Here is a 27,048-nt window from a genome sequence, read left to right as displayed (position 1 = left end):
CCTCCCAGCAGACCAAGGCCACTGAGCTTTCACACTACAGGAATACAGGCTGCAGGACTGACCCCCCCGTCCCCTCTTCCACACAGGTATCTGGATGAGACAAGGATTTTCTGGAATAGTGACAAGCTGGAGATGAAAGGTGCGCGTGGTGCAGTGGATGCAGAGGAAGGTGACAGCACCAAATTTCTCACCTTTCTACACCCCCCGAGGACAAACCATTCCCCAGTGAAATAAATGAAGTTGCTGCAAATCCAAAAGATATTTTTCTGCTTTCAGTAACTTTCCACTTTGTTAGAATGTAGGAAGAAAGCATCCGTATGTACTGTATTTGGGGTAGGGACAGAGACACAGCGGCCATTAGACACACCAGTCCGGTACTGGTCCTACAGCAGCCTAGGTATGAAAAGGCACCTCCTCATCTCTTGTCTTCTGAAGAAGTTCATCTGCCTCTCCAGTAGCACGGGAGTAAGTATTAATGAGGGGAAAACAGCTTCACAAAGTAACACAACGCCAGATTGAGCAAAAACCCTGTGCCCCGCTAGACACGCAAGCAGCACCTCCAGGGCAGGATGCAAATATGGTCTCATCTGAGGGGGGAGAGGATGTGGCATGGGGTCCCCCGCCACAGCAGGCAGCCCCACGCTGCTGCAGCCCTCTGAGCTCCTGCAGCAAACCCCAGCCGGCAGGGCTGGGAAACACATCGCTTCGCCTGCTGCGGTGACAGCTTGGAAAATGGAGGTGCTCGAGTTTATCTGGTTCACTAGAAGTGTGGTGAGGTTTGATTAAATGATGCTTGAAAATGCTGAGGGCACCGGGGGAGGGTTGTACATGAGGAGAGAAGCCTGGACAGCCTCTACTTACTCACTTAGGAGACCCAGCCTAGATGGGGAGGTGGATTCATCAGGGGATTCTGCTCTTCAGGTCATTTTTTCCTCCGAAATTTTTAAAAAAATTCTACATTTGGCAAACAGTGAAATCTTCTTCTAGCAATATTTTCAATTTAAAAAAAAAAATCACATTGTATTGTACTTCAGGTCCTTAATTATTTTTGGCAATCCTTCTCTTCTCTCAGAAAAAATGGCTGCACAGTTTCTTAGCTACAAAACTACGGATGTCACAGTCCTCTATGGGATGTGAGCATCCAGTAGTCTTCAGATTTGTTTCATTGTTAATTAGTGATCTAATAAACTAGATCTCTAGCCCACTTAAAACATTGTAACAGTATAAATTCTACATTACCGTGGCAATACAGAATCCCATTAACAAACACAATTGGAAATTTTCAGTAGGAAGTGGCAAACAAAAAAAATCCGGTAGGGTTTACACTACTCTTACATTAGAAGCAATGGTGAAGTTTTTTTTACTTTTTTTTTTTATATATATTTTCTTCCAAAGGATAAAATGAAAACAGGAGAAATACTATTAATGCCATTTTAAAGTCGAGTTTAAATGAAGTTACCTATAATTGGATAAAGAAATTTGGCTTTTTAAAGTGTATGCCTTGAAAATGGGCCAGAAAGTCATCTGTGCATTTTACTTCTTGACAGTAATCACTTTCAATATTCTGTAAAGGTACCCAGGAGACAAGTAGAGATGTTTGGTAGTGAACAGTAAAACATAATCAGTCTTCAGGAAGACAGTTAAAATTACTGATCTGTGACATCTCACATGTTCAAGTCAATTAAATATGATTAACGACTACCTGGGCTGATGTGCATGTTGCTCTTTTGGTATATATACAGGGAAAAAGGACTACAGATATTTACTCACCCTCCTCCTTCATATTCATGTCCAGATGTGTCCTGAAGTATGAACATATGTTCAGAAAATGGTTTGAGGATAGGGAAGGAATTGCTGAAACCCAGGAAACGATAGAGGCTTTGCAAGTTTCCTGCTGCCTAAAAATCTGCTAAGCTTTTACCGGGGGGGCGGGAAATAAATCATCTAGAATCTGGATTTTTTTTTTTTTTTTTTTAATGTTGTCTTTCTGATGTTTTAATGCCAAGCTGGTAGCAGAGGTTTTGCCTACCTGAGCAGGTGGCGGTGGTTGTTGCACAAAGCCCTGTGGCGGCGGCTGCAGCACTTGCTGGGATACTGGTGGACCTGAACCTGTAAAGCCTCCTGGGGGAAGCTGCTGACTTGGGGAAGCCATAATGTAACCCGTCTGCTGGGCAGGCTGCTGCAAGATAGGCGATGGGTAGACAGGACCAGAAGGCGATTCGGGGTTGTCTCCTGATGATTGACGACTTAAGCTCATCTGGTTAAACTGTGTTGTCATGTCATCTCGCTGCGGGGCATAAGGCAGTAGAAAATGATGTAGACACGATGTCTGCAGTAGACACGCAAATTAGCAAAACAAAACAGGTTCAAACAGAGCACGAGAGGGAAAGGAATCACTCAGCTCAAATACTTGCCAAACTTTGCATGGATATCTACAAAAATGGAGGCAATTAAAAGGAAAATCACTATAAATGCTTTGACAAAGACTTCCAGACTGCATTGTGAATGGCACTGGTTGTCACAAAAGCAGATTATTTTGGCTTTTACCCTGCTCCCCCCTTCTCCCTGCCTCCCCCCTCCTTTTATACCAAAAAGGCAAGTGAACTTTACAGTGTTCAAAAGAAGGCATCTTAAGTATAAAGGGCAGGAAAATAATGTTATGAATAGCTCTTCCCCCAAACACAGAACTCCTCAGCCAAACACATGCTGGTAATTTCACCTGTGTTTCAAAATGATCCCAAGAGGAATTCAGTAGGATGCAAGTGCAGATCTTTTCCTTTTTGGACTGTTTTGAAAATCCAAGGTTGTAAACATGGAGAAGGTAAAAAATGCTAAGCCTTTGGTTGCTATTTCAAGGCTTTTTATTCAGTGTTGGAAAGAAACAAGTACTTTCTTTGACTGGAGGGGGAAAAATAAATCTATGGTAGGATGAATGTATCAAATAAAGTCAATGGACCTAAGTTTCATTACATGCTGGTAATGGTATAAGGATTCTAGACAGTATCTGTTCAGCCTTGCAAAAAGATCCATACTAATCAACACTGAATTTTATTCTGTGAAGGTCAAAGATTGGTAAATGTGGATCTATGCATCTTTGTTTGTGCCATTATCATAAGACTTTTAAATACTCAACATTAAAATGTACTCTATATGACAATTAATCCAGCAAAAAAACTCCATCATGTGCTAACATGCAGACTACGGTCCCTTCCTTATACCCCCTCATGGATAGGGAATAAGCACTATAAAAATGCTTATCACTCAGAATATCAATGCTATTTTTTTAAAAGGAGCTTCTTTGATTTTGTTCACATCCCTGTGGCATTCATTCTCCAAAACCATCCTGCACAATGTATTTATTGGCAGGAAACTTAAAAAAAAAAAAAAAAAAAAAAAAAGTTCGTTTGTGGAAAGCACTGCCAGAGGCTGCACAGAGACTCAGCTCTCCTACTCTGTGAGCAGATACCGTGGGCCAGCACTTCCCACATTCCTGGCAGATCTTCAGGTGGTGTAAGAAAGTAATGCTATTAACTTTACCACCATCCTACATCCATATTCAGGCACCTAAGTTGTCTGTCTGAAGTTGTTCCTTCAAAAATCTGGGATATTCATTACCTGGATGGCGAATGACTGCAAACACATTATATGAGGAACTTCATTGAGCCTGGAATGTCTCTGGATTTGTACAATAGAAACCAAGAGCTTCAAAACCCTATAATTTATACATTGTGTGTATAATGTAATGTACACTTAAGACATTAATTCAGGTGAAGTTTCACTATTAAATTAGCCACTGAAAATATCAAACTTCCTATGGCTATCACTAGAACAACCTGAGATGCCTACAAGACACTTTTCAAGAGAATTAGCACTGAGATATGCAACTTCTGTTCAGCATGGAACAATTTTTATTGTCCTTTAAATGGTACTGCTCATCTACCGGCATTAATAACATTATTTTAGCTGCAAGGACCCATTCAGCTTTGTTTCCATCTCTTACTATAACTACGTGACATCTCTACCTTGGGAAAAAAAAAAAAAATCAGTCATAAACAAGATTACCAGAGCAAGAGAGAAAAATCACAGAAAAAAATCTTGTAGTGCCTCTTAAAATGTCAGCTTCATTTTACAACAGTATAATCTTAGCCCTCAAAGCACCAAGCCAGATTCAGACTCCAGAAGAGCACTCCATTTATTTTTATTATACATGTTCATTGGTGCTCTGTCATGATGCATAGCATACCACACCTTCTGCAGCTGGTTCACCGCTACTCTGTTTTCCAAGTGCTCTGGTATCATCAGGGAATAAACCCAGGCAGTGAATTCAGTATATTGATAAAATAATACAAAATAAAAAATAATGATTTCTCGAGGTCTCTTTTCCAGTCTTTGTGGACACAAAAGGGGGATAACCCAAATCTCAAATGCCCAAGTTAGCAATTTAAGTTCCTTCGACATAAAGTGGGGAGACACAAGCTCCTGTCATAGGCACAATAAAACATTCTTCTGGAGGTTCTGCTAACCAGGTAGAGAGCCCTGCTCCTAACATCATCCTCCAGGTTAGACAACCACAATCAGTGGGAACACTCTTACAAAATGCTTGCCAAGTACCAAAAGTGCTAAGGCAAAGGGGGATCTAGATGGGGCTCTCACGTGGGATGCCCCTTGCAGTGTTCCCCAGAGGTTCTCTGACACACTCATGCTCACATACCCAACTTCAAGGAAAAGGAAAAAAAAAAAAAATTTTTAGTACCACAGAAAACTGCTGCGTTGGAGAGACTGGCAGGAGATGCTGGGGAGGATAAGAAACTGCTGGATATTGGACTGACTGAGAAGATGGCTGCATTGCCTGAACAGGCTGCAAAATAAACACAGTGAAAGACAATAAATACAACCTACTTAGAGACAGATAACAACAACAAACTCTGTTACTGAGAACAATGGTCACAAACACAGCTCTGAAAATGCAGGTGACTCATTGCCAGCCCAAATACAAGAGGTCAGGTGCTGTGATTTTAGTCTTCATTTTAGCCTTATACCAAGCAATTCTTTATTACAGATTTTTCTGCCTGTTTTCATATATTTGATTGCTGTTAGATTAAATAAAGCCACAGCTACACCTTCTTATTACTGATGTGAGGCAAAGCCAAATTATGATTTTACATTTAATTTACAGAGATAAAACGGAAAAGCAGCACAATGTAAGTGTATATTTGAATTCTCCTGGTAATGACTAATTTAACTCTGAGTGTGTCATAGGCATAGGAATAATGATTTTAAAGCTGCTTTGGCAGAAAACAATAGCTAAAAAAATTGACAAAGAACAGGCTGAGAATTAACAACAAAGACAGGCCTGTCAGCTTGGAGCAGATGTTTATCAAAGTGAAATAACAATTTTCTACAGCACTATTACCTTGGAATAGCTTTACTACTCCTTTTGTTTTAATCTCTCATTTAACTTGAGTCTTACACAGGTTTTGGTACTACCTCCATCTTCTAAAACTGCTAAGACCAAATCAAGAAAAAGAGCCACAAACACCCAAGCCCCAGTAAAATCAAAGCAACCTCACTAAATTTAAGCATTGTATCTCTAGGTGACCTGGAATGAAACAGTGCCAGATTATCAAGCCACACAAGAACCACAGTAGATCTTGGCTGTTCTGCGGGTAAGCAGGATGTAGGGTTTGTGCTTGAGTAGTGTCTGCCTGCTCTGCTCTGGAAGAGCAGGCACACAATCCACAAAATTAAGTTTGAACCAGACCCAAACCCTGTTGCCCATGCTCAGCCACATCTGGCTGCACGCTACAGCCAGCCCAGGGGCCAGGGAGCCAACATACCGTGGCGCTGTGCCCAAACTACGCTGCTCTTCCCCTCTCTCGCCGTAGCTCCAAAGCTTCTTGCTCAGAGCAGGGTCATGGCCAGGCACAGGCAGAAGACCCATGGTCTGGGGCAGGGGTGCTCAGTAAGTGGGCTACCCACAGCTGGGCCTGATATAGCTGGACAGGGCAGAGTTTGTAGAGCCCTGCATTATACTTGATTCTTTGACTCAACCCCACTGTTGCCTACAGTGACGGGGAAAGGTCCCTGGCTCTTTGGAGAGAATTACAGACTGTACTAGTTTGAGAATGAATGATTCAGCTTTCACTTGCAGGTGATTTTTGCAAAATATGTTTATGCAGACATAAAAGAACTCACTTAACAGTCCTTTTCAAAATGAAACCATCCTTTAAATGGAATTGAAAAAGGAATCTTTCCTCTCCATCTGTTTCATCTGTATTGAAAATGTAGATCATGGGCCCCATTTGTTTCAAAAGAAAAGATTTATGTCCTGATATTTTGTCCAGCTGCATCCTTCCCTCCTACCCTTTATTGCCATTGGCTGCTGTGGCTGTTGAACCTGCTGAGGCTGCTGGGATGAAGGCTGCTGCTGAGACTGTCCCACCATCTGGCTCCTCATCGTCTGCTGGCCACTGGGAGGGTTGTATATTGCCGGTGTCCCATCAGGATTTACAAATGGTTGACCTGAAACAAAACACCCTGCCTTTGCTGAACACTTTTAAGAACATACTGGTTTCTGTATGAAATCAAAACAACCTTTAACTGACCACTCTTCAGCTGACTTACTACAACAGTAAAGCACTCATCACTCTCAATGCCTCATTACAGTATCAGCCATCTTTTTTTAAAATTTTTTTTTGCAGGCAAGGCAGACAGCAGATATTTGTTTGGGCAGTATGACTTCCCAAAGAACGGGTGGAAGGTTCCCACTGCTAGAAGATTCAGGTGCTATGGTTACTTGAAGTCATTCAATGATGAATCAATTAATACTGACATTGAACTCTGAAGCAAACACTGAAGGCAGAGAATAGCCATGTACATTTTATTGCCACGCAACAGCAGTCAAATGCACACAACTACTCCTGACACACTGTACTTTGTATGGAAAGGGGAAAAAAAAAACCTAAACAACAAACCCATCCTTGTTACTAATTTATTTACACATGCTAATAACATAGTGCTGTACTTTTTAGAACTGTGCCCTATGCAATTAGAGGAGTTAGCACTGGAAGTTCTCAAGGAAGAAACACTTAGGATATCTTCAAAAATCTCTTATACACAGGACAAACTCTGTCCAAAGTTCTATTAAGTTGCTGAAGTCTTTTTTTGCTTCAGATATTTTAGCTGGGGGAAGTAACCTTGCAAAAGCAATGTTTGTTTAAAAAAAAAAAATAAAGAAAAAGAAAAAAGTTTATCCAAGTCATTGTCTTACAAACAACAACAACAAAAAAGGTATTTCTCTGCAGGGAAAATGTTTTCCATTATCGCAGTTCTCGTTTCACTTCTGTCATGAATTCATAAATCAGAGGAATTACAGATGTTTCCGTGAGAAAAGAGGAATTTTAGCAATGAAGTGAAAACATTTAAAGTAGGTAACTAAAGTATGAATATCTGAGATAAAAAAGGGAGATTGAGAGGAATTCGGTGACTGAGAGCAATAGTGAAATAATGAACTTCTGATTTGTATGCCACAAGCGCCTCTACCTGTTCCATCTACTCCTCAGCCTTTTCAGTTCCTCCCTCTTATTAAGCACAGTCAGAAATGGATGAGGAGCACCAGATAAAGAACCCTGGCCTTCTCTCTCTCTAAAGCATGAAGACTTACGGCATGAAGTCGACGTACTATACCGGGCCTATCTCACACTCACAGTGAAGAAGGTCATGGTTAGAGTGAGTGGAAGAGAAGCACGGGGCAATTCTGCCTACTGGCTGCTTTCCTGCTTCTGGCTGTGAAAACACTGGGTGACAATGGCATGGACTCCTTAGATTTGAGAGTCTCAGGCTCCAGAAGTACTTTAGGAGACTGGGGAAATCAGGCTGGGTGAGTGGGGTAACAGGCTCCCGAAGCTTGTGCCAGATGCTCAAGGGAAGCCACAAAGAGCGTTTCCTCTGGCCCAGCGAAGGATGACAGAACTGAAAGAGAAAAGGTCCAGCAATGCTTGTAAAGATGAAAAAAAAAGACCTGTTGTGAAGAAATCTTGAAATAAGAAATTAAAAGGAGAGATCAGACGGTAACAGTGAAGACATTTGTAAGTTATGAACTGTGGCCCTGATATAAGGGCAAAAATTGTGATGTCATTTAAAGAAGTAAGAATGAAACATAACCCCTTTGACAATTCAAGAGCATTTAAGTCTGAGAACTGGTCATGAGGAATTCTTTAAAGGGTAAAACAGACTGGTGAAGTGGGTGAAATGGAGAGTAAACCAGCATAGCCACATATGTGGTCCTTTCCCAAAGCAAGCAAGAAGCTTCTCTAGCTGGGGAAGGAGAAGAAACAAAGGGAACTGCAGATATGGGAAAGAAAGTGTGGGCTGCCAACACCTGAGAAGGAGCTGAGAGGTATAATCAGAGCCAGGAGATACTGACAGCATCTGTGGATGTCGTTAGAGGCTCGCACAGTCAGTGACTATGTAGCATGAAAGGAAGCAAAGATCTTTAAAGGACACGGTGTTATGATCAAGAGAGAGAAAAAGATTGGAAGTAGCCACTCTGCAAGAGGAGAAGAAAGAGCTAAAGAATGGTGTTACGCAGGGAAAGAAAATCTATTCATTACAGGAAACAAAGCTCCTTTTTCCTTTTCTTTAAACTGTCTTCTCTTCATCTATGTTTCTGACAGCATCCATCACTTTGATAGCCGATCACAGCATCCAGCAATCTAAATCTCCTCCCTATGGAGCTTCTTTTGTAATATTACCCTAATAAGATGCAAAGATTCTGAGCCCAAAGAGTGGTGAATTTGCAGTGTGTTTTGCTGCATGTTAAAAACACGGTAGATGCTACAGTGTAGCCTGACTTCCAGCACAGGTAGCAGCATGAAGCTATACATCTGGGACAAGAATTTCAGTCTTTACAAGACTCTGCTCCCTGCATTTTCTTTACTATGTGTGTATTTACAAGGGAGCTACAGAAACAAAACAGGCAGTTTGAAAGAAACGCAAAATTCTATGTACACAACACTTGCTCCCTGAATATTAAACACACTAACATACATGCAGCTCTTGGTGACACCTCTGCAGACAAGAAGGCAAGCTAGAAGGGAAGACCAAGCACTCTGGTCTAGTGACAGTATTGAAAGGCATTATATCTATGGCAGACAAAGACTCCCTAAGTACCGGGGGAAATTATGAGCTAGCTGCTGCAAGTCGCTAAATTGACAAAACAGATGGAGGAGATGTTCCTCTTAAACAGCTCTTCTGGCCTCCAAACGTGGCAAGCTGCAGCCTCTGTCCTTGCCACGGCCAGGAACGAACGCAACCTCTCAGCTGTTGGTGGGCTCCAAGCAGCAGTGATTCCCTTCACTTCTGTCTCTCAGTCCTATCACCTGAATGATAGATGGACTTCTGCCTAGGCCTGCGGAGTTTTGTATAGGAGTGGACCACATAGCACAGAAAATGCTGCCTTCTGCATTGACCAAGAAATTCCAGTGTTACAGACAGAACTGCCAACTACCAGAACAACGGAAATGAGTAAATTAATAATGATGGGGTTTGTCTTATGCCCACCTCCCATTCTGTCCTCTCCCCTGAGTCAATTTAAGAAATTACTAAAATCCCCGTTTATGCTGACAGTATTAGGCTCTCGCGTCAATAATGTAATAGCTTGAAAAAAAGTACATGTAAATAAGTAAAGAGTAACTTGCATAAATGTGTACTTTTCTAAGTCATCTCTCTGGAAAGAACACATTTGAATCTAAACAAACAAGAACTCCTCCCTGACTTTATATACACTGATATATGTTGATCAGCCCCAGATACTACTGTATCTAAATGTCCGTGGGAAGTTTGGTTTAACAGTTTGCCAAGGCTGTGTTTTTCTTACACGCTGCAACTTTCAGTTTTTCTTGACTGCATTCTGACTAAAAAAGTATTTTTAGCAGTGGACTCACAAATAAGCTTTATGCATTTGCACCAAAATGTTGGAACGCAGGGGTGTAATATACATTAAATACTGGTTAGAAGTAAAAATCCCCAAATAAAACGCTCCTGAGTGCTCTGTTGAGGACTCTGAAAAAAATACTTTGGAGTTCAACTCTCAGCTCGCAGTATAATGGAAAATACATTGCACTGTAGGCTTTATTATTTTAAACCCAGCATAACTCAGCTAAGGTTGACAGCGCGGCTAGTCATGGTCACTGAAATAGTCCAAATCACTGAAGAACCATCACACTCTCAACCTCCCTGAACCTTTTTAATGCTGTCAGTACAATACTGTGGGGAGTAATAGTGTAACATTATCTGGACTTCAGCTGGACTAAGGCGGTAACAAATTGCCTTAAACTTCCAGCAAGCACTCAAGTTCAAGCTGAGTGGTTTTCTGAAGTGTCCACAGTGCTTGGGTGACTGCGAATGCCTCCTTCAAGCACTGCAGTGCTGCTAACTACCAGGGCCACGATGCAGAACTGAAGAGATTATGACTTTCTCTTATCACAAAACTTCCGATTTAAATACAATTGCTAATCACATAAGGAAATTAACTCTGAAGCGCTAGTTCAGATGCAGCCTCTAAGCCTTTGGAAATTCTTCTGCTGTTAAGCACAAGCTCCAAAACTTTGAGCGTTGTATTTCAGTTGCACCCGTACCTCGGCACGCTTGATATGGAAAAGCATCTGTCCTTGCTGAAGCTAATGGGATCTCAGAGGATCCACTGCCAGGGAGTGCCAGGACTTTGCAAGATGAATATCCTGTCTGGGACGGTGAGTGTGTTTTGCATTACTTCCCACCGGCTACGCCACAACAGCCTCAGAAAGCCAATCCAGCTTTGCCTGCAGATTTGAAAACAACAACCTGCCAAATGTCATTTCTATATATATTTGCTGCCTCAAGGAAAATATCTCTAGAATCATGCAATTTGCCAATTCTCCAGATGACATCGGAAACACTGAAGGGCAGTACCAGGCAGGAGAGCATCATACTGACCTGTGTGCGGGTTGAGAAGGATGCTGCCAGGCGGTATCCCTGCAGCTTCAAGTGGAAGAATGATATAGCTGGTGTTGCTGGGGGCCACCTGGCCACTCATCCCATTCTCAGGGTAGGACACGTTGCCTGAAGAGCTGGCCGTCACCCCGGGGACAAGAGATGCACTTTGGAGAGGCTGATGTATTCGTGACAGGGATCCTGAGGAGCCAGCGCTGCTGGAAGACTCTGAGCCTAACGGAGAGACACAAACGCAGTGTGGGGTTTACAAGGGACTCCAGCCCCCATGGGACACGGCACGTACGCGAGGACAGCCTTCACAGGCTGCCAAGGCAAGCACTAGTCCATGCCCAGCTAGCAGGAGTGGGGTTTTCACTCCCTACTGAGCTCAGTATCCAGTGGTATTTCTGCAGTTCAGAAGACCACCTTCCTCCTGCAACATCTGCTTCCTCCCAGCCAGTAAAAAGCTATATCAAACAGAACACAAAATGCTCAGCGTATTTATAATGCCAAAGTATTGGTTCATAAAGCATAAAAACTAAACACAGGGTTTGTAAATGAAAAAAAAAACCAAACACCAACAAACCAAAAACCAAAAAAACAACCCCATGAAAAACCACCAAACATTTTCTATAAGGAAAAAAAACCCAAACCACCAGCAGCTGAGCTGTCAGTCAAGTAACAAGGTAGCTGTGCCGCACGTGTATTGACTTAAAGCTACCTAAGACTTTTGTCACTTTGACTTTTCAGCACCTAGCTTATTAAAATTGATCGATCAAGATAAATCAAATGTGATAAAACACATTTGTGCCTGGAAGGATGGGGAGAGCCATTATCTTAAAAAACCAAATATAATTTCCAAACTTCAGAGATTTACTTGATTAGATTTCAATTTGCTTCATGTAAAAATGACAAGAACCCCTGAGAGTGTGGGGCTCAGATGAACGGCTTCCTTAAAGCAGGATGTTAAGGCAAATACAAGGGAGGTGTGAAAGCAAATGCCTGTATGGATGCTTCCTCCCAAAAGTAAAGTAAATTTTAATTGCAACTTCTTTTATTTTACTTCTGTGCACTGTTTATGCATCTTACATTAATTGCTAACCTCCTCAGTGCCCTCCTGCAGGTACAGATTAAAAGAAAAGACAGAACTCAGACTTAGGTTTTAGCAAACTACTTTTGTAGAGGGCAAATTACAGCCCTTCATATTTGGGATACCACAGGAGGACCCAGCAGTAGACCGCTTAGAGCCTTAGATTCATTCTCAAATCCATATTGGAATTAATTTATTTCCTCATAATTAGAGCAAAACAGGTTTCCTCTGAAGAAATCACACCAGCATCCTGTTACTTAACAGAGGGTCTTTTCACAGATTACTGCTAATTGCTGTGTAAACTACATTTTTATCCATCTTCCTCAAACTTCATATTCATATGGCAGCTACTACACAGAGAGTCCTCTTTTATGAGCTGTGCACTATTTTCCATCATCAGGGCCCTAAGTCAGATTATCCAGTATCTAATCAAGAAAGTAATAGAGATTTCAGAAGAAATTTTTAATTTCTATAAATACATTTCCAAGTTGTATTAGTTGCTATATTCTTCCCCTCCTTGTAGACTGAGGTTGGAAATCTAGAAAGATTATTCTGGCAGGGATAGTTTTATTCATTGGATCGTTTCAGATTTCAGTGTTTCCGCAAATTGCAGAGATATTCCCAGAGGTCGTCCTCATCAAGCTGCAAGCAGTATTTGGCATCTTCCTCATATGTAATGTAATGTAAATGCAACCGCAGGAGTTTAATTTTCCTTCTACAGCAGTTACCAGGTCCTTTCCTGCATTTCCCTGGCCCTTCTACATGCTCTTCACGTTGCTGCTTTGAGTTCTTGCTTTACTTTCTCCTCTTTTCCATCACCTATTGAATTCAACGGGTTAGAAAGCTACCTGGAGAAGCAGGACTGGTGATGAGATTTCATAAACCTCCCATTATTTCTAAGCGTGTAAGTAGTATCAAACCTGAGTTCAGACTTCTCTCTCCCCATTCTGCGCTATTCTGAAGAAACGCCGTTAGCGTAAAAAAAGATTGCAGCTCTGACACTCAATTGTTTTTTTTTCTTTTCCACCTTTCAGCTGTTTTTATGGCAGAATCACAGATTGATTTTTAGCAGCTTCTGAATGTTAAAAGCTAAAGGACTGCAATGAATTCAGATGTACTCATCAAATGGTAGGGAGAAGCAGTGGAACAACCTCTGGAGCTATTACCACGCATGGGCCAAATGATAGCTTTGAAACGTCTGCCTTAAAAGATCAGAGATCTGCTTGCCTACGTCAGTAGATCAAGTTGGTGATTTTGAAAGAACACAAATAACACACAAAACCATTTCAGCAATTTTCTGAATATTGGAAAAAAAAAAATCCCAGAAATTATTACTGAACCAATTTTTGCCCCCATTTATCCTGTTTAACAATGATCTGGTTTAATTTTTTTGCCATCACTACAACTTATTTCCTATCATTTTAAGTCTAGACACATTAAGCCAAGTAAATTCCAACAGTAATATTTGGAAATTAACACCAATTAATCTTGTCTTTGTAGCTCTGATTAGCTGTTTTCATGGTGTCTAAATGTGGAATAAGAAATCACCACATAATGAATTCAGTACTGTAGCAAATGAAAAAAATGAACTATCTGACTTTATTCAGATTCACATTAAGAGATGTCTTGGTAAAGACTTCTGAAAGGAACTTTGACTAAATGAGATTTTTGCCCCCATTACACCTCTTTTCCAGTATGTAATGATGGCTACTTCTTCCAGACTCTTCTATAATTTTCTTGCTGCTTCACAGTTGACATAATAATAACCTTCATTTTCTCATCACTTTCCATTAATATATTTTTGAAGAATTCTGAGAGATACAGCAGTTCAAAGAGTGGCAAAAGAAAAAAAGAGACAGAAAAATCACCACAAAGTCTTAATAGCTTAGGGGGTTGTGGAGGGAGAGCATGGAGGTACCACTGATTTGCCAATATCCTGAGTGCTAGCGAGGGATGCAACACCTCTTGCTCTCTTTTCTTTGGGTCAGCATTCAGTATCTGACGACTCTGAACTTCTCTGTTCACCCCACCTTCCAAGTCCAAGGCAAATTTTTTTCTTTTTTATCAACTGGACTCTCAAGATCTACCCACTACTTGATCCAGACGGCTAGGCTTTTTGGAGCAGTACAGTGCTGATCACCTCTGCAAATATTTTTGTCTTGGATAAAGTTTCTTGGCTTAGGAATATTTATTTGCTACTTTTATAAGTCACTTGCATTTCTGTATTTTACAATGTATTTAGGGGGGTTTTTTTATAATAATGGTATGTGCTCATGTGAACATGATTATTCCTCTGCAAGTTGCACTTCTAAAAATAAGATTGATGTTTCAGCACCGTCGGTTGGTGGGAAGCGTATGACTGGAAGCAGTTGGCTCGTGATTTATTGCCCATACATCAACTTTCCTGCAGTTTCTCTAGGACTTGCAAGATCCATCAGGCTAATGCCTGATTAAGAAAGCAGAAATCCAGTTCCAAAACTCAGAGACAAAATTATAACTTACAGAATACTTTATCACCAAAAAAAAAAAAAAAAAAAGAAAAAAGAAAAAAAAGAAAAGAGGTTAATGTACCGAAATGCCTACAGTATAATCATCTTTGCCTAACAGGAGTAGCAATGAACACCTAACAGGAGAGATTAGATTGTGTCTCCAATTACTTGGAGCCCTGCCAGGGAAGTTAAGGATCCCTACAGATCTCTGTCAACACAGCTGATCCCCCAATGTGGCCAGCTTTTCATACATGGGGAGGGAAAGAAATACACTCCAACAGATGTGCATTCCACTGAATGGAAAATGCATTAAGAGAAGCTAAGGATGCAATAGTTACCGCTTTTAAATCTTCCAACAATTGTTTAAATAGCGGTGTAGATCCACACACAGAGGACATTGCTGCGAAACACATCTCCCCTCCTAATAACACGTATTAAAACCTTTTGTAATGTGTCACTGAAAATAACATGGGAGTTTGTGAGCTAGATTTTCTCTTCGTGGGTGTGGTTAAGAGACTGAACAGGTATATCTTTGATGCCTACAGGGACACCTATTTCATTTACAACTATACATGCTTAGCCAATCCTGGGAAGTGCACTATATTACTGGAGATCTAAACTAACCAAGGTTTTGTACAATGACCTAAGTTGTGGGAATGCGATCTGATTTCAATTTGTTAAATTATTAACTCCCCACTCAATACTGAATCATAACTTAATACAGCTCCATGTATCTACTAAGCTTCAGAATAACAGAGCAATTTTATTTGCAATATACAACCTGTGCTTTTCAGTAGAACAGGTCTTTCTAAACAATCAACAGGTACATGAAAATCACCATCAGAACCAGCAAGGTAACCATGTAATGTGTCTCCAACAGCCCCTTTTGTGAAGTTTGCAAAAATGCAGTAACAGAATTCCTTTGCTAAGCTCTAATTCCCATGCAGCTGAATGCAATTAAAGTGCAAGACTAATTGACACTACTGGGCTCTACTGAGGAGAACAGCGCATTCCATGATCTGTCTCTGTCTAAGGGGAGGCTAACACCTTTCTGTGCTTCAGTTTCTGTTTGTCTGCTACATACCACTAATTACTGATTTACCAGAAGTTAAGGTCAAGGGCAGAACATTTACTTTTGGTGACAATATTAAAAATTATCCAGAAGGTCTACAATGATAATATTGCATCGTTATACATACTCTCAAAGGCAGCTGTGAGAGCCATCTGTGAAAATCCTGAAAGTTTTAATATTCACATGCTCAAGAAGTGTCTTTGACAATGCTTCTGGATGACTGTCATATAGGTAGAATAGTTTTCACATTTCAAATGATCACAAACATTTTCCATCATTTAGCAAGTGAGGAACAGTTTGACCAACTGACTTCAGAGTTGATTTCATACGTACTGCATGCAAAACAAAAATGTTTTAAATTTATTCCTGTGAATCACAAACCACTTCAGGGAACAGACTAATACTTTCTGCAGAGGAGAACCAGGACAGAATTGGTGCCTACCAGACTCTGCCACACTACCAGGGCAGCGTGCCTGATGTTTCTAGCCAGACCCCTGCAATCCCATTTCAATCACTGTAGTAAGGACAACAGAAAATAAACAAAATCCCCCAAAATAAAAACACGATCAAGCTTTAAATGTGTATCGAGCTGTGGAACACCCAGCGCTGCCTACAACTGGAGTACAGAATGATGAAGATCTAATGCAAAAACATGCACAATGAAATGTTGCTTTGTAGCTAATGTACCTTAAAAACTTACGCAAATGGCACGTGGGGGCTCTGACAGCCGTATGAATGCACTCAGTGGGTTTTTTTGTGAAACGAGAACACTTTATCAGGCATATTTCCCCATTATTTTCTGAACAGTCATTCTTTTCTGCTTTAATGCCATTCAATAACATTTTAGAGAAGAGGACAGAAAAAGTGATTCAGATATTATTTACTCTGACTTTCTTTACGCTGACTGACAGCTTGACTTTGTGTCCTGGCTTTGAAGGTGTAAGTTTATTTTAACATCCAGCCTTGCTCTTTTTCCCCACCTCTTCCTTTTATTTTGTTTCTTTTTTACTCTTTCTGTGCTCACATAGCTTTCAAATTTAAACACTTAGCTTAAAAAAAAGTCAAAGCACTTACAATATGTAATTGCTCTGGAAAGAACACGGATTTTTCATATCACTAATGTTGTAAAAATGTATTGTAAGAGCTTTCATTTGAAAGCAATTTTGGGGTTGGTGCACACGAAGTGCAGATGCATTTACAAGTATTGGCATGCTTCAGAGATCTCTCCTTTAATACATTTTCTAAGTGCACCCTTTAATATGCTTGATTTTAAACACTAAAACAGCGACTTTAATTTATTACTCTTCTGCAATTAGATGTCTCAACCCTCCAAAACGGATTTCCCCAACACCATTTTAAATGCTCTGCACCTCTGCAATACAATGCTGCAGAGAAATACATTTACCTGCCCTCTACCGAAGGTGAATGATACAAAAAAAGTATACCACGAACCTGTGCCTCCTCCCTACTTCATGCATATCAAATTGAATTCCGATGGAATGGAAAGATTCTCAGGAGGCAAAGAAATCTGGAGGTAAACGCATGGTCTACTGCATACTTCGGGCCCCACTGTATAGCCTATTCAGCCTTTATACAAATAAAAAATACAGGAGTGTAGTTTCAAAACTACATACGCACTGGTTTTGCTATGTTGCACGTGCTCACGCTCAGGAACAAGCCAGAGGTAAACAACTATACTTTACTAATTTTCAAGGTCAAATTCATGTCTTAATTCCATAGAATTTTACATACGTAAGGATGGAGTAAAACTCAAGGAGTATCTTAGCTTAGGAAGGGACCCTTATGGTTCCCTTCCAACTTGAGATATTCTATGGTTCTATGAATCTTAAGGTAATAAACCCAGTATTTGTCTAGGGTCTCAAAAGAAACATAAACCAGAAGCATTATGAAAAAAAAGCAGGATATTCCAAAAGCTCCCAGCAGCTTTATGAGCATCAGGGTTTGAAAGAGCAGCTTTCCAACGAGCTGCGTTCCTTTCCAGCTGTGAAATATAACAACATTTTTAACTATGTTCAAGATCCGGAGGTCCAGAACATAGTTACAAAGTCAAAAGTTTTCTCTATTTACTCCGAAAACTCCATTCCCCAGCATCCTGAATCACAACAGAGGCTACCATACAATTTTGGGAATAAGGGTGAAATCTGACCAACCAAGGTTTGATAAGCTGGGTTTAAATTAAGTACTGTCCATAAAACACCCTCAAGCTGAAAAAGCACTAAGTGCTAAGTATTGATTACCACTTATCTTGTACTATATATATCAAATGAACCAAACTGATGGAATCATTTGATGGGCTCATTATTTATTATGCGCTTTTACACAAAAAAATATAATAGAGTAGCTTAATGGCATGTCTTGAAATTACTTAGATCCAGACCCTCTGACTCACTCGTATGTTAATGTACCCATGAAGTTAATGCAAGTAAATGCAGATTTCCCACAAGGTTCGTAGTCCCCTTAAACGGTGCCTTCATTTAATGGGAACTAAACGAGAAAATGGAGAGCCCGCGGGACCTCCGTGAATCCAGCACTTCAGACTGCTTCCACCACAGCTCACTGCCTCACCTGCCAGCAGCGAGGGAGAGGCTGTACTTCCAAGGTACAGAGGGTCTGCATTTTAGCAACGACAACAAAGTGTTCTTGGATTTCTCGTCAGATACATGACATTTAATTCTTCATGATTCAAGAGCAGCGAGATGAATAAAAAGGTAAAATCTGTGCTTTGTCTGAAAGGACTACCACCTTTTCAGGCTACAAGTGAAGTGTTCAAATAGGACGTGCACGTACTCTGCTCCAGGAAAAGCCTATCATACCTTCGATTTCCAAACCTCAGATACCAGGTCTTCTTGATTCCTAAAAACTCAATACCAGTACCCAGACACGAGCATATGTCGATGGACATACACATCTGCTAATGCACAGGAAATACAACAGTTCCTGTAATTCACCATGTAGTCCAACCCCCATGGTTAGATGATGTCTGAAGGTCCCTTCCAACCCAAACCATTCTGTGATATACCACACTCAGGCAAGTACCAGCACAGCCACTTATCACCGCACAACAAGAAGAGCTGCGAACCCAATACAGTACTGGCTACCTGTTTTAGACAGTTTGCCGGTACTTCTGTTACTTGATGAGCTATCTCCTCTTGTCAGGACGGTTATCCCACCAAAGCTGGCTGTCTTTGTTATGGCTGGCTTCAAATTTCTATTTGAGCTGTCCGAGTCTGTGCTGCTCCATGGCCTCTGGTGGTCTGTCCACTTCAATTCATTCTCCGTACTGCTCTGCCGACTGCCAGATGCCTTCCCCGTGCTGTCTCTGTTACCCCTACAGACATCAGGAAACAGAGATTTATACACAAACAAAATCACGCCTGGGCAGAGTCTATCTTTGGGTACCCTGCAGCGAGCCTAATAAAGAAAAAGGAAATACTCCGTATTTACGAAAGCATGCCTGAAACAAGGGATTTGACCCCAATACTCATCTGCCTTCAGGAAATAAACACTGCTACACCCTTTCACATGCACAGCACTTACCACCGCTCCCCTTTTGCATATATCCTAAGAGCACTTCACCGGACGGGGCTGGCGCAGCAATATTACGCAGCACTGACGTAGCATTTCTGTTGCTTGTTGACCGGTCTCTTCCCTCAGCAAGCCCCTCGCTACTTCTCCCTTTGCTCTCCATCACCTGTAAGGTTTTTCTCACTAACTTCACCTCCTACCTTTGTCTTCACATCCACCCTCCTGATTTCTATTGCAACTTGTCCCCACTCATCTGCCTCCTTATCTGTTCTGCAGTGTCACCCAGAGCCTTCCCCTAAACACGTGTCCTCCCAGCGTGACCCCAAACTCTTCAGTGCTAACTCTCTGCTTAAGAGACCCACCAGTTGGGGGTTGTTTGGTTTTTCCCTCCACGTACACTAATTGCAAACATCTCTGGGTAGAGACTGCCTGTCCTCAGACAGCCGCAGAATGCCCAGTGTATTCTGAGTGACAACACAGTAAACTGTGAGCAGAATTTGGAGGAGAATTTGGCTTTTTTATGGTGGACAGCTTGCTTACAATGTGCTGCTAAAACGACAAAACCAGCATGCCTACTACAGCTTAGTGCACCATGACCATTATCCCAAGTGATGCTAATAACACTGCCTTTTGGAAGGCTTTTAGAAGACATTTGCCACCCCTCTGTCTTATTTTACAGTATAATACCTTGCAGGCTCAAAGCGCTTTTCTACAACTCAAAAGGATGGGACTGTATCTATTTTTTTTTTTTGGTCCCCTTTCTCCTTGCGAACGTGGCTCCTGCTTTTTATTTGGAGAACCTGCCGAGCTGTGCCACTCGGGACGTGAAGGAGCAGCGCGTCAAAGACGGGATCAGGCTGGTGCGTTCCTTGCCTGTGATCAGAGCCTCTCACAGATGTGATCAGCAGTATTAACCTGTTGACCTTTGCTAGACCCAGACACTGGGAAAGCATGAAGAGAAACAGCACAGAAGCAACAACATAAAAAAAGGAAAAAGGTTTTAAAAAGAAATTGTCCTTACGATTTAAGTGGAAAGAGAAAAACAAAGTATATTATTTACAAATTCTTTTGCATTCTTGTGCTCAGAAATTAACAGTTCATATTTACGTTCTAGCGGAAAAGAGGAAGAGAAACAGAATGCTTTTGTATCCCAGCTATCTGTGGGTTTGGGTTATACAAAATTCCTTTTTGTTCTCCAAACTTGAACAGATATTAAGTTATTAAGAGTCTCTGCGTGTAAGACGCTTCCTTATTCCTGCACGCCCAATCCAAGACTCTCAGATCATCAAGGCTAGCCCAAAACATGAAGGAGAGTTTTTCTGCCTGCTGGCTGTGGCCATGGGATGCAGCTCCAGATGCTCCAGCGCTGCTCCTTATCTGGTGCAGTCTCACCATCTCCTCTGGGGCTGCTGTGCTGATGTGCACGGTCAGCAACCACACGTCAAATAATCCTGCATCCCTTCTTCCTCATAAAGAAAAATCATGCAATATAGATGATATAGGTTTGAAGTGACACAAACTATCACTACTACATGTGGAAACCTGAATGCATACAGACATCTAGTGATCACCCTACTTCTGCCTAGCTATCCACGTGCCTTACTGGATGAAGGACATGCTTCTGAAAGCATCCATTACTTCTGCCCACTCTGCTTAAGACTGGTGCCAGCTGACTGACTTTGAAAGCAGCTTGGCTTGCTGGAATCAGGTTGATTTGAACTGAACCTGTGGGAGCACACCGTGTGGGAAGAGAGCCTTTCTAAACTTCTCAGAGGAATGCTGTCACCACCAGGTTGGGTCTTCCACTGATTCAGTGCGTCAACCGACAAAAAGAGTTATCCATGAAAATACAGACCAACTCCTACTGATTCCCTGTAATGTGGGACACCATTTGGGATACAGGATACATCTGAATGTTCTCTGGGCAGAAGGAGTTGGTGTTTGGAAGACAAAGGTCACAGAGAAAAAGTTTCAAAACATTGCTGCTTTAGATAAGGGAACTTCAATCAGTTTCACCTAATCATACTTTTACTTCATAATAAATAAACCAATAAAAGAAAAAAAGTCAGTCTGGGCATTAATCTGCGAAACGTGTCTGTGACATATACTAGAGCATTACAAACTTCCACCAGTCACAGCCACCCCCAAATCGTGGCAGTCTGGGCAGCTGAAAAATCTGATATTGTTCCTGAGCCAGCGATCCATAAAACCCAAGGAAAGGGTCCTGTTGTGACCTCCCCATTCGGAGAGCGTGGGATGAGCGGGGTAAGAACTCTGTTCTCCATGCTCCTTTCCAACCAGAAAAAAATGGCATACCCACACCCATCAAGGTCTCCCTCAGTGAGGACATGGATAGAATCACGAGTGAGAGTTACCGGGAAATGAATATTAAATAAAGTCATACAAACCTAAACAGCTGTCTTTTCTTATGGGTATCATTGCATATACTACTGTCTTCCAACAGCCTACTGAAAAATGAAAAGAAAGATTATGGTAACAGACATGGTAATGCAAATTCATCTTATCTGTAAAGCTCTATTTAATTTCTTGCAACACCTTCCAATTTGCGCTAGAGTCATAGTTTAAAAAAGCAAGGCTAAAACTGCCCCCCTCCCTCTCCCATAACTGTGCACAGTCAACTGAACGTAAGAAATGTCAGCCAGGGAGGCTGAAGGCCATTTAACATTTCCTGTTACCAAGCAAAGTAATTCTCAGAAGCCAAGGAACATACACCTACATCCAAAAGAAAATTCATAAAAATATCACCTAATAAGAATGTAAAAAAATGCAAGCCAGCAAAATACTGCATATATAATTTTATGCACTTGCCAAGTCCCTTGGTAATCTCTGCAGCTCAGAGAAATGCTCAGGTTCTCTGATGAAAAAGAAAAGCAAAGCACTTAAACACATACCTAACTTTCAACACAGCAAATCAACAAGGTTGCTCATGTGCACAGAGCTAAGTATGAGCTTAAGTGCTTCACTGGATCACAGGCTGTAAAGCACGCAGCAAGAAAAAGCAGTGTCCCGAGGAAATCTCCCTCCTGACAACAACAGTGCAGGCAGTAACAGAAGCCCAGTTTCCAGCTTGCCCTTTTACTGGTCTCCACTTGGGTATGCATCCTCACACTGGCAAAGCTGGTCAGCCAGCTCATGGGTTTGAGCAAAGCAAACCAAGTGCTAACACCAGAACTGGCCACATTCTTCTGCATGCTGGTGTGGGATTGAATGCACAAACCAATGAAGGCCTGGCTGTGAGGTTCATGGTGTAGCCCATAAAGGTCCCCACCCTACCCTTGGCAGTGCAGTGTCTGAGCACTTTCCACACTGACTTGGGAACATGAACAACTACGTCACGTTTATTGTCCCGTTCTCTCCAGAGAGGGAAAAGTAGGTTTATGAGAACATCTTCTTTAGGCCCTCTGTTGCATTTTTTTATTTATTTTGGTAAAACATATCTCCACAGTCATGATACAGAAGAAGCAGCTGAGGAAATATCCTTGGCTCTCAGAATGCGAGGTAGGTAGGTGACAGCAGCCATTACATCCTGAGGGACTTCTCCCATTCCAGTTTCAGGACTGTTCATCGGAAAAACTGGTTTGTACAATTCCTGTGGAGTCATTTTCTATAGGAACAGCCTTACCCATAAATGCATCTGACAGATGTAAAGATGGACAGAGACAGAAATACTGTGAAAGATAACCTCCCCTTCTTCAAGGGGATGATAAACAGTTTTAAAACCTGCACAGGACAGACTTGGGCTAGCACTGCTCACTCGCCAGTGAAATTCTCAGCATTTTGGTTAAAATCTTTATCTGCCATAAAGGTGCACAATTTCTCAGATCTTCAACACATCTAAGCTAATTTACGGCTGCTATGGAGCTAACACTTGGTATTTTGTAGATCTTAGTTAAGCACAGTTTCTCCTCCCCTTTGCTTTAAATGGATTTATTATGATAAAATGAACATGCATAAGAACTATCACACAGTAATGCAAGGTAACAGTTGGCTCAGACATCACCGTTTCATTACTACAATGCAGCAGTAAAGCAGGGCTGGTCCTGGGAACTTGGTGAGCCTTCACAACCAACAAATGAAGCCAGCAGAGCCGCTCAGCCCCGCAGGGGAGCAGGTTAAACAACAGAAACGCAAGTGCGGTGTTTCAGAAATACCGTCATCCGGGCACTGCTGGAGTGCTTTTTAAAGATCAATAAGTTAAATTCTAAAGGCACTCCAGAGGCAAGTCAAGCATTTGAAATGAAACATTAGGTGGGTTCCCCAACCCACCCCCCACCCCACTTTTTAAACTGAAATGCAAAGTCTTGGGAAAGCAGCAGTAAGTAACGCCTTATCTGCTCAGATACAATACCGCAAGGTAAGCTCTTTCCCCCCTCTTAAAGCAGAAAAACACTGCAGATAATATGGATTACAAATTTGCTCAGCAGCCTTCACATTAGGATAAACAACTATAGAACTATAGTTAGACAAAATTATAAGAGAGAAACAGCTAAGTTTAACACCAAAAAAAAAAAAAAAAAAAGCTATTTTTTACCTGTTTTCCACAAAAAGGTTTTCCTGGGAGCAAACTGACTGAAAAATAAAAAAGGCATTGTATCAGACGTTCTAGATATGCTCTGCTGTTCCAGTTCCTTCCTTGATTTTAGAATTATCTCCCCTGTTCAGGCTTAAGGGGATTTCAATTCATGCATCATTTGCATTTGCAGAAGACAAGAGGGAAAAAAGGTCAAGAATAAGGTCAGGCCAGTAAAATAAATTCATGCATTACAACACATTGCCAACGAGGGGTCTCAGTTTGGAAACAAACTGAAACTTCTCAGTCCTGAGATCAGAAGGCAGCGATATGTGCAAAATACTGGCAATTCGAAGGGGAAAAATGTTTTTCCTACATAGCATAAGGTTCCACTGGTCTGCCCTACCACCTCAAAATAGGATCGCAAAATAGCAAGAGCTGCAAGTAGGAAGGACAAACAGGAGGAAAGCATGCAGAATTGACAAAGTTCTTCAAAGGGAGAGAAGATACTGCAGTACTTAGAAATACTATGTGATTTCACATTTCATGGTTGGAGAGGAAACAGTCATACCCACATTGAGATATAAAAAGATGATAATCATCTTAATAATAATATTAACAACAATAATGTCTATTGCAAAAAGGTTCTCTGCTGGAGGACTTAGATCCTGAGAAAGGTGAAAAGCTTGGAAGAAATAAATCATGTGGGCAAGTGTATAATTCTTTTAGCATTACTTAATTTTTTATGCAGAGAAATGAAGCTGTGCTCAATTTCCCATGAATAATTCTCTCTCTCTGATTTTTTTCATTTCCCTCCTATTTCATGTTCACTACACAAGTGCCTTGTAGCTGTCATTGGATTATATCTCCATGAGGTACAGAAGAAAGGACAGTCAGTACTTGCACTGAATTTAAACAAAAAGGCAGGCAAAGGGAGGAAGGCACCAGAGATCGTGCCTATTACTTCTGTAAGAACGGGACTCAGCTCAAAGAATAATGCAATGCCATCATTAGCTGTGTCAGATTTTAATGGTATGGGATACGTGCGGATTTGGGATGTTTCTGTTTTGAAAAGGGTGAGCTAAGGACCTACACAGAGAGCATTGGCCAACACCAGAAGCAACACCCTGCTCATCCCCAGTGCTCCAGCAGATGCATGGGCAAAGCTTTCCCGTGGCACCACAGCCAGTGCCATCCCATCAATTTACACAAGGAATTAATTTAGCTCTGAGAAGGCAATGCAGTTTCTCATTAAAGCTGTAATTCGCCCACCCAGCATCCACATCAGGGAACATCTGACAGCTCCGTGGGCTTCCTGGGCGAGCTCCCACCCTGCACTCCAACTAAACACACAAGGCTCTGGGGCTGCATCGGTGGCAAGCACGTTTCTCCTTAGCACAAAGCCTCGGGGTATCAGAAGCAAGTTCTCCACTGCCAGGGACCAAATTCCCACCAGCTACAGCAGACCTAGGGTTTCACTCCAGGCCAAAAGGAGACACAAACTGCTCCACCTAACACCACTGGGATCCTCTGCACAACTACGACGCTGCCTCTCCTCTCATTTTATGTACCTTACTCACAAGGTTTCATTAACAAATGTGGCTGTTCAGACTTCAGCATAGCCCAACTACCTATGAGCATTGTGAAATCACCCCATGGGCTTGTACAACCTCAACTGTGGGGCTGTGCGGTTTCATTTTGAGGTTCGTGATAGGCATTTGTGCATTGACTTCATTGCAGTCACAGTTCCAAAGCAGCGTTATGGACACTCTTCCAGAACAAGCGAGTAAAAACCTTTGCTCAGACCAGAGTACTGGTCTGTGTCTCCAGAAAGTTAAAAAAGCATAGGGGCACATACCTGACTGGAATTTTTTTTAAACTTCATTGTATTTTTTCAAGAGACTGGTGCATAAATCAGAATAAGTATCTGGGATTTATATTTTACCAAGCAAGCAAGTGGAGAGGACCGCTCCCTTTTCTGTGTCTTGATGGGAACCACTATCCACTGCATTACAGACTTAAAGACAGAGTCTGTAATAACTCCATTTGTCTTCCTGGCTGACGATGCTGGCACAGGGCCACACAGTACCCAGAAACTATTTTTCAGTACAGTTGTGGGGCCGAGAGGCAGAGAAGACAGGCACTTTTTTATTATGTTATTCTTACTGTTAAAAATCAGATGGCTAAGCAGCTCTGGATAGCAATTTAGCTACTACAAGGTCAGGACTCACTTTCCTGATCTATAGCCTCAATAATGCTCAATTTGAAGCACCAGGAAAGCTTAAGTACACAGCACAGCTATTGTCAAAAACATTCTTAAAACACTTGGCTCTCGTGTACTTGCCAAAGACATTGACAACAAATCTACGGAAGGAAAAAAGTTATGCAAGATTACCTACAAATTTGCCTCCTCGGAGACCTCCGCATGCAAGATTTCCATGCTCTGTATGACTAATTGTCATTTATGAAATAAGTATTTCACTCTTCCAATTTCCCAGAACCTTTTAAAAGTCTCAACTGGAAAACATGCATCAGCTTTGTCAGTGTATACTGGGGGTTGCTGCTCTTGTTTTTAATCACATTAGCCAACATAGATAACTATTAAGACGCAGCAATATCCTGCAGTGGATACCATCAGGTAATCATTTTCATGTCAGTTAACAAGATGTGATAGATCTCAGGCTTCTGACTAATGCTCATTGCTTGATCTACAGCCACAAACAAAGGCTCTGTACAGCAGCATGGGAGATTTAGTACCTACAGGTTTATGGTAGCCAATACGAGGCATGTCTTTGTTTTGTTTTTATTAATTTTAAACCTCTTCTTCATCTTTTCCTACTAGAAGGATAGGACAGGCTGAAGCCACCTTTTCAAATATTTCTTCTGTGACTGTCTTTAAACAGAGAGTGATAAAGATCCTCAATGTCTTCTTAAGTAAAGGAATCATGATTTATTTTATCTAAAGGATCTGGCTCTTGAGAATACACTCCTTAGTCAAAAATAGCCATTATAATTAACAACAAATAATAAAAAGCACGTGTATTTCCTTTAATAAGTTCCATGTGTACCACGGGCAATTCTAGCATTTGTGTAAGTAATAACACATCTACATTTTTCAGAGAATGCACAATGATTACTAGAGAATACATTTATGAACAATGGATGGTCCTTACATGATTCTGGCTCATGAGGTTATACATTGCATTAACCTCAAAGAATGAAATTTCCCCTATGTAATTTGATTGCTAGTCTTTAGAATCAATTTTCTGCATGCTTAGAAGCCAAACGTAGGATACCATTTATTCACGCATTTGGGATTCTCAGTTAAATCTACAGTTTGAATTAACGC

At 41.3% G+C, this 27,048-nt stretch overlaps 1 protein-coding gene across 1 annotated transcript in view; it reads right to left on the bottom strand.

The window, feature by feature from the left end:
* The window catches only part of ARPP21 (cAMP regulated phosphoprotein 21), a 105,169-nt gene that overhangs the window by 46,456 nt on the left and 31,665 nt on the right, over nucleotides 1–27,048 (bottom strand). Inside the window, exons 10-16 of the mRNA XM_035896578.1 lie at nucleotides 23,721–23,758; nucleotides 21,577–21,636; nucleotides 18,742–18,971; nucleotides 10,975–11,205; nucleotides 6,351–6,522; nucleotides 4,754–4,874; nucleotides 2,030–2,287 (exon numbers count right to left, since the gene is read on the bottom strand). Coding sequence (XP_035752471.1) covers nucleotides 2,030–2,287; nucleotides 4,754–4,874; nucleotides 6,351–6,522; nucleotides 10,975–11,205; nucleotides 18,742–18,971; nucleotides 21,577–21,636; nucleotides 23,721–23,758 — 1,110 coding nt within the window. The remainder of the gene's footprint in view (nucleotides 1–2,029; nucleotides 2,288–4,753; nucleotides 4,875–6,350; nucleotides 6,523–10,974; nucleotides 11,206–18,741; nucleotides 18,972–21,576; nucleotides 21,637–23,720; nucleotides 23,759–27,048) is intronic.

Source organism: Egretta garzetta, unplaced genomic scaffold (genome assembly GCF_000687185.1).
Source record: "Egretta garzetta isolate BGI_Z169 unplaced genomic scaffold, ASM68718v1 scaffold170, whole genome shotgun sequence".
NCBI classification, from domain to species: Eukaryota; Metazoa; Chordata; class Aves; order Pelecaniformes; family Ardeidae; genus Egretta; species Egretta garzetta.
The sequence above is the reverse complement of the archived record's forward strand: the minus strand, read 5'-3'. Positions and strand labels throughout refer to the sequence as shown.